At 41.0% G+C, this 8,428-nt stretch overlaps 1 protein-coding gene across 1 annotated transcript; it reads left to right on the top strand.

Moving 5' to 3' along the window:
* The first annotated feature begins 2,111 nt into the window (after positions 1–2,111).
* On the top strand, positions 2,112–7,289 carry LOC132918934 (uncharacterized). The gene has a single exon (XM_060980292.1). It carries the CDS (start codon positions 2,112–2,114, stop codon positions 7,287–7,289), a length of 5,178 nt encoding a protein of 1,725 aa, XP_060836275.1.
* The last annotated feature ends 1,139 nt before the right edge of the window (positions 7,290–8,428 follow it).

Raw genomic sequence — 8,428 nt, 5'->3', positions numbered from 1 at the left:
CATCTATTATAATGACCTACTCACCATCTATACTAAACACTATACAGCAGACACAGCAGAGCAATACCCACTAGCTCACCCTTTTTTATAATACAAATTATATTTAAAAGTGTCAAGGTCCCCTCCAAAGCCCTCCAAGTCCAGGTCCCCGAGGCATTGCCGTACCTTGCCATCACATAGGTAAGGTTATTTACGTCATTGGGCAGAGTTGTTAATGTTATAATCATATCGGACACTACACAGTGTTAGATCAAAATTGATTTTAGATCTTCGTGGTTATAAACGGTTGCAGATTTTTCAGTAGTCTCTGGTCGCGGCAGCTCGAATTTTTTTCTGTCCTCAGTATTAAACATCAGTACATAAGTAGTAAGTAAGTACGTCTATAACTTAAATTCTGAGCGGAGCGATTGTATTATTGATTTTACAATGATCTGTATTTTGTCTACGTCTTTGTACACGATATCACGATAATAAGTAGTCTATAAAATGCTTCAATGTTCACTTTGAAAGTGGTTTTGGATAGAAAATTAGATCTAGTTTATAGTTTTATACTTTAGAAAGGTCAAAATAGTTTCCAATCTCCTAAAAAACAAAATAAATTTAATAATGGCATATCATGTGTTCACGCCTAATAGATATTTATTTAGACTTTACGTAATATTATATATGCGCGTTCCGGTTGCAATAGCCACCGCCGGCCGACACACACACACACACACTCACGCGCAACCATCCACTATTTTTATATTGTTTGTTTTGTTAATTATAATTATTATTTGTCCCGTGAGTTTTATAACATTAAATTATTTAAATGAGGGCGGCGTGTTATCTGCTCGCAGTGTAACACGGCCGCCGTAATTACGATCAGTCTCGATCTTACCTTCGTATTGTTACGCGGACCAAATATACTGTTTTCGTGGGCGCGAATCGCCACTTTTTAAATAATTATTATTGTGAGCGCGAATCGCCACTTATTTATATAATATTATATTGGCGCTAATCGCCGTCAGTTGTTTTATGTTTTATAGGCGCGAATCGCCGCATTTTATAATATTATATTGGCGCTAATCGCCGTCAGTTGTTTTATGTTTTATAGGCGCGAATCGCCGCATTTTATAATATTATATTGGCGCTAATCGCCGTCAGTTGTTTTATGTTTTATAGGCGCGAATCGCCGCATTTTATAATATTATATTGGCGCTAATCGCCGTCTTTTTTACTTATGCGTAGACGCGAATCGTCTAACTTATTATATTATTTATTTTATTGTTTGTGTGTGTGTGAAATTATTCATATAGGATAGATTTGGTAGCAGCTGGCCAGTCGAGCACCGACAATTTGTGAGTTTTTCCTAAATTATTATCTTATTTATATTTTTTAAAGTTGTGCCAATTACAATTTTATTATACATTATTATTAATACTTAGCTGTATAATATTATTATTTATTATTTGGTTGTGCCGAACCGGCAACTATTATATTATTATTTTTACCTGTTGGGCCAAAAGGGCCGTAATTTTTATTATATCATATATTTTTACCATACCTACAATTTGCGTTACCATTTTTACTAGAGTTACCTATATCCGTTTAGCATTTAAGTACACACACACAATAATACACATCTACACACACCACCGCACACTAGCACTCTTTGGTATTGCTCGGCGACCCCGTCCACTTCCTTTGAGTCGCTATACAGTATACACACATACACACATCTACACAGGTCGGTCGGTGTGTTAGTGCAGCGCACGAAGTAATTAGGTAACCGGGCGCGCGTATTATTATCTTATGCTCCCGGCCCGTACATTTGGTGACCTCGACGTGATTTTTAATATTAATTTACGGCGCATCATTGCCGTTACATAATTTGCATTGCACGAATTGCAATCAGTTTTTTTTGTTACCTACATTGTTATATTTATAAAGTCCTGCTTTCTGTTATTATCATATTTTATTCGACAGCGCGTGCCATCACAAGGTCAGGCTTATTTTATTATTAATCTTGTATATTTTAACATACGCCTTTGTGTAAGCCGCAGAATATTGTTGCACTGTCGCTATCTCATTTGTAGTCAAAACGAATTATTTGTTGAATATAATATAAAATGCCCTTAGACGAAACGCAGAGAAAGACGTTAAGTGATTTGATTAGGAAGAGAGGGGTAATAAAGGCGTCATTAACGCGTATTCGTACATTTGTTACCAAATTTAATCCTAGGGAAGATGCTATTACACTATTAGAGTTCAGACAAGAAGAGCTGCCGCATATCAACAAAAAGTTTGATGAAATTCAAAGTGAAATTGAATTTATAAATTGTGATGATGACGAAAAGTCTAACCTTGAAAGAGAAGCTTTTGAGAGTGACTACTTTTCCATCAGGTCAGAAATGCAAGAAATAATTAATTTTGAAAAAGGCCATACTTCGTTGCCGCATAATGTCTCAGCGAGTTCATCTGTGCATACTCAAAGAGCCAGACTTGCACCAATATCTCTACCAAGCTTCGAAGGCGATATATTAGAATGGGAGTCCTTTTTTGACTGCTATAAGGCAATGGTGCACAACGATGATTCATACCCCTCGGCTCAGAAGTTCTCATATCTAAGATCAACACTCAAGGGACAAGCATTGGACATAATTAAAGGCATACCAATTACAGATGCTAATTATAATGTCGCAATAAAAAGGCTGCAGCAGCGATTTGATAACAAAAGTCTGGTAATCCAATCGCATATCCGTGCAATTCTGGACACCCCACGGGCGGAGGCATGCCAAGCAAGAGAGCTGCAAGACCTGTATTCAAATATATCCGCTCACGTCGCAGCGCTCGAAGCACTAGGTCAACCTGTCAACCAGTGGGATGCCTGGCTTGTTACAGTTGTTCTGAGAAAACTGGATTATGCAACCAGTCATGAATGGCAAGTTAGAAGAACCAACACAGAGCTACCGAAGTATAGTGAGTTGCAGTTGTTTTTGTCTAGTCGTTGCGTTGCATTGGAGAGTGCGGAAACGCTCCAGAACACCGTCGATGAAGATAAGCGGAAAATAACAGCCAAGGCTTCCAACTTGAAATACAATGCTCATAATTATCCTAGAAAAGCTCTCTATACAGCTAATCATAATGTTGTGAAGTGTGAATGTTGTGCAGGCGATCACCGAGTGTACGCATGTAGCAAATTTAAAGAAATGCCAGTGGGAAGCCGGGTACAGATAGTACGAGAAGCAAGGTTATGTTTTAATTGTTTTTCGAACATACATATGGCAAATACATGTAAATCAAAATACAACTGTCGCGTGTGCAATGGTAGACACAATACATTACTGCACTATGAAAAGCATGAACATCAAGTCGCAGGGAATGAAGGAGATACCATTGAAAAGGAAGACAATCCAGGAGCGACGTCGCTTTGGGCAGCACAAAAAGTTAATCATGTCTTCCTAGCCACCGCTATAGTATCAGTGTTGGACCGACATGGTGAAAAAAGACCATGCCGAGTAGTTTTAGATAGCGGATCTCAGATAAACTTTGTCTCGAGGAAGATGGCCAAGCTGTTAAATCTTTCTCGCGAACAAGTCGAACTACCGATAACTGGGATAGGAGCCAACCGGGTGCATTCGACAGCATGTGTTACCATAGATGTATTATCCAGAATAAAAGAATTTCAAGTTGCTCTAGTATGTCACGTTCTACCGACCATTGTAGATGACCTTTCACCACACCCGAGTGGCATAGTCGACTGGAAAATACCCAAGGAATTCGATTCACAATTGGCTGATCCATTGTTCCATTCGTCAGGAGCTATAGACATGTTGATAGGAGGTGGAGTCTTTTTCGACATACTAGAATCTAGACGTGTTCGGTTAAGCGTTGGGTCGCTATGTTTGCAGGACACTAAGTTTGGCTGGGTCATCACCGGAGAGGTTGGAGCAGTATGCCTGCTAAACGTCAACTCTGTTGGTCAGTCGTTAGAAGATGGATGGATTGCAGTGGAAAATAGTAAAGACGCAAATGCCAATGACTTGTCTAAAACGAGCAGAAAGGCTTTAGACGTAAAGGCAGCAGCAAGACATTTTCAAGAGACTGCGAAACGCAATCAGAATGGAAGATTTGTGTTACGATTACCATTAAAATCTGAGGTTAAAAACATAGGAGATACTTTAAGTATGGCTAAATCAAGGTTTTTAAGCGTGGAACGTAGACTGCAGCAAGACGAATCATTAAAGGAAGCTTACGTCAGCTTTATGAAGGAGTATGAAAATGCAGGTCATATGCATGAGGTGCATAGCAATGATCCAGTTGCCGAAAACATTTTCTATTTACCTCACCATCCAGTCGTAAAATTGTCGAGTTTAACAACGAAGCTACGAGTCGTCTTTGATGCGTCGGCCAAAAGCTCCACTGGAGTCTCACTTAACGATGTTCTTATGTGTGGGCCTACAGTACAAGAGGAGCTGTTTAGTATATTGATACGATTTCGAGCGCATCAGTATGTTATAACTGCGGATGTAGAGAAGATGTTCCGTCAGGTAGAGGTTTCCAAAGAAGACCAGGATTTGCAACGTATAGTATGGCGAGAGAATCCAAGTGAGAAGCTGCGCATCTACAGGTTAACAACAGTCACTTATGGTACCACATCCGCATCGTTTATGGCAACTCAATGTCTAGCGTCGCTTGCTGAAGCAGAAAAACTAAGATTTCCAAGGGCAGCGAAGGCAATACGTAGGGACTTTTATATGGACGACCTAATGACTGGAGCTGAGACTATAGATGAATGCAAGATGTTGCAATTGCAAATCAGCAACATTTTAGATTCAGCCAAATTACCGCTTAGAAAATGGTGCTCAAACTCGGCGGAGATATTCAAAGGCGTTCACTCAGTCGATAAGGAGCCATTATTTGTAATCAAGATAGAAGCAGATGAGATAGTAAAATCGCTCGGTTTATGTTGGAAACCAACACAGGATGTGCTTGGATATCAGGCTGTGCCCGCGGCTAAGAGTCCAAAATGTACAAAAAGAATATTGTTATCAGACCTTAACAGGATTTTTGATCCGCTGGGGTTTTTGACACCGGTACTAATAAAAGGTAAAATATTCCTACAGCAGCTGTGGCAAATAAAGATAGATTGGGACCAACCAATACCGGAACACATAAAGGAGAAGTGGCTCCGATTCTACAAACAGTTCGAGGAACTCAGGTCATTATCGATTCCTAGGAAGTGCAAGCCGTTCAAGAGTGACTATAATGTTGAGGTGCATGGTTTTTGTGATGCCTCAGAAGAAGCTTATGGCGCATGCATCTATGTGCGAAGTAAAGGTCAGAATGAACAGTGGTGTTCGCGTTTATTATGTTCAAAATCAAGAGTAGCGCCAGTCAAAGGGGCCACAATACCACGTCTAGAGCTTGGTGGCGCCCTGGTGTTAGCGCAGTTGGCAGAAAAGGTGGCACTAGCATGGGAATTGGATATCAAGGATTTCTACCTTTGGACAGATTCCATGGTGGCACTGGGTTGGATCCGTAGTGAGGACACCAGATTTAAGACATATGTGGCGAACCGCGTAGACCAAATACTTGAGCTGACGAATGCACAGCAGTGGAGACATGTAGGAACTGCAGATAATCCGGCGGATATGCTGTCCAGAGGTGTACTGGCAAGAGAACTAAAAGACTCTGAACTATGGTGGAACGGACCACAGTGGCTGAGCAACGGCGATGATGGTTGGAAACACTCAACTACAATACTACCAGATGACGATACATTACCAGAAATACGAACGGTTAAGCTCACACTCGCCGTGACTAACCAGTCTAGCGGATTGATCGAACACTATTCGAGTTGGCGCCAGCTTGTGAGAGCCGCCGCCTGGTTTCTGAAGTTTATAGATTTCCAAAGAACAAAAAAAGCTAACACAGTAACACAATATCTAAGTGTATTGTATTTAAAGAGAGCTGAAACTGGTTTAATAAGGCAAGCACAGTTGCATGAATTTCAAGCAGAATATACGGCACTAAGCAGTAGCAAGGAAGTGTCGGGACGCAGCAAATTAAAGGGATTACATCCGCTGCTTCAAAGCGACAACTTAATACGGGTTGGAGGACGGTTGGAGAACGCACAGATTACAGAGAATCAAAAGCACCCTATGGTGCTGCCCGCAGCCCACAAAATTACCAGGTTAATTTTCGAAGACATTCATCAGGCCCTTCTCCACTGTGGGCCTCAAGCACTGCTAGCAGAGGTTAGACAACGGTACTGGCCGATCAGAGGAAGAAGCATGGCCCGCTCTGTTATAAAACGCTGTGTGATCTGCGTCCGAGCAAGGCCAAAATTTGAGTACCCTTTAATGGCACCGTTACCGAAACAACGCGTAGCCCCAACAAGACCATTTGCCGTCAGCGGTGTAGATTTCGCTGGACCTCTGACAATAAGAAGTGGTATACGGCGCCAAACAGGGATAAAGGTATGGATTGCAGTCTTCGTATGTTTCTCTACGAGGGCCATTCACTTAGAACCGGTTGTTGGGCTAACGAGTGGAGCGTTTTTAGCATCCTTACGTCGCTTCATGTCGAGGCGAGGAAAATGCACAACAATCCACAGCGACAATGGTACTAACTTTATAGGAGCGCAGAAAGAGTTAGCTTCATATTTGAGTGATTGCGATTCAAGCATGGCTCGTGAAGGAATAGAGTGGAAATTCAACCCTCCTTCTGCACCTCACTTCGGTGGGCTGTGGGAGAGCGCAGTAAAATCTACAAAGCATCACCTATCACGGATTTTAAAGGATGGGCGTCTGAATCTAGAGGAGCTCAACACGTTACTTTGCCAAATAGAAGCTTGTGTTAATTCAAGGCCTATGACTCCATTAGGCAGTGACCCCTCAGAACCGGGTGCTCTTACTCCGGCCCACTTCTTAATCGGTGGTTCATTGTTATTAGCTCCTGAACCCAGCTTGGCAGACGAGTCAATAGAACATCTGCGTCGATGGAAGTATGTGCAAGCATTAATGCAAGGGTTCTGGGCGAGATGGTATAAGGAATACCTGCCACAGCTCCAAGTACGAGGCAAATGGACCAGCAGTAAGCCTCCAGTGAACATTGACGATATAGTCATCATCAAGGACGAATGTACACCACCAGCTAAATGGAGATTAGGAAGGGTAATGCAAGTGCACCCTGGGAAGGATGGCATAGTGAGAGTTGCCACATTGCGACTCGGATCCGGTGCAGAGATAAAGCGACCAACAGTAAAATTATGCGCGCTTCCTACCGAGCGTCAACCGGAATAAGTTGAAAAACTTAAAAATTTCATTTTTCAACGGGGGGGAGGATGTTCACGCCTAATAGATATTTATTTAGACTTTACGTAATATTATATATGCGCGTTCCGGTTGCAATAGCCACCGCCGGCCGACACACACACACACACACTCACGCGCAACCATCCACTATTTTTATATTGTTTGTTTTGTTAATTATAATTATTATTTGTCCCGTGAGTTTTATAACATTAAATTATTTAAATGAGGGCGGCGTGTTATCTGCTCGCAGTGTAACACGGCCGCCGTAATTACGATCAGTCTCGATCTTACCTTCGTATTGTTACGCGGACCAAATATACTGTTTTCGTGGGCGCGAATCGCCACTTTTTAAATAATTATTATTGTGAGCGCGAATCGCCACTTATTTATATAATATTATATTGGCGCTAATCGCCGTCAGTTGTTTTATGTTTTATAGGCGCGAATCGCCGCATTTTATAATATTATATTGGCGCTAATCGCCGTCAGTTGTTTTATGTTTTATAGGCGCGAATCGCCGCATTTTATAATATTATATTGGCGCTAATCGCCGTCAGTTGTTTTATGTTTTATAGGCGCGAATCGCCGCATTTTATAATATTATATTGGCGCTAATCGCCGTCTTTTTTACTTATGCGTAGACGCGAATCGTCTAACTTATTATATTATTTATTTTATTGTTTGTGTGTGTGTGAAATTATTCATATAGGATAGATTTGGTAGCAGCTGGCCAGTCGAGCACCGACAATTTGTGAGTTTTTCCTAAATTATTATCTTATTTATATTTTTTAAAGTTGTGCCAATTACAATTTTATTATACATTATTATTAATACTTAGCTGTATAATATTATTATTTATTATTTGGTTGTGCCGAACCGGCAACTATTATATTATTATTTTTACCTGTTGGGCCAAAAGGGCCGTAATTTTTATTATATCATATATTTTTACCATACCTACAATTTGCGTTACCATTTTTACTAGAGTTACCTATATCCGTTTAGCATTTAAGTACACACACACAATAATACACATCTACACACACCACCGCACACTAGCACTCTTTGGTATTGCTCGGCGACCCCGTCCACTTCCTTTGAGTCGCTATACAGTATACACACATACA

Source organism: Rhopalosiphum padi, chromosome 2 (genome assembly GCF_020882245.1).
Source record: "Rhopalosiphum padi isolate XX-2018 chromosome 2, ASM2088224v1, whole genome shotgun sequence".
NCBI lineage: Eukaryota > Metazoa > Arthropoda > Insecta > Hemiptera > Aphididae > Rhopalosiphum > Rhopalosiphum padi.
The sequence above is the reverse complement of the archived record's forward strand: the minus strand, read 5'-3'. Positions and strand labels throughout refer to the sequence as shown.

What these genes read in the sequence shown, in the direction of transcription:
- LOC132918934 (XM_060980292.1), top strand. Translation starts at nt 2,112, where the DNA reads ATGCCCTTAGACGAAACGCAGAGAAAGACGTTAAGTGATTTGATTAGG.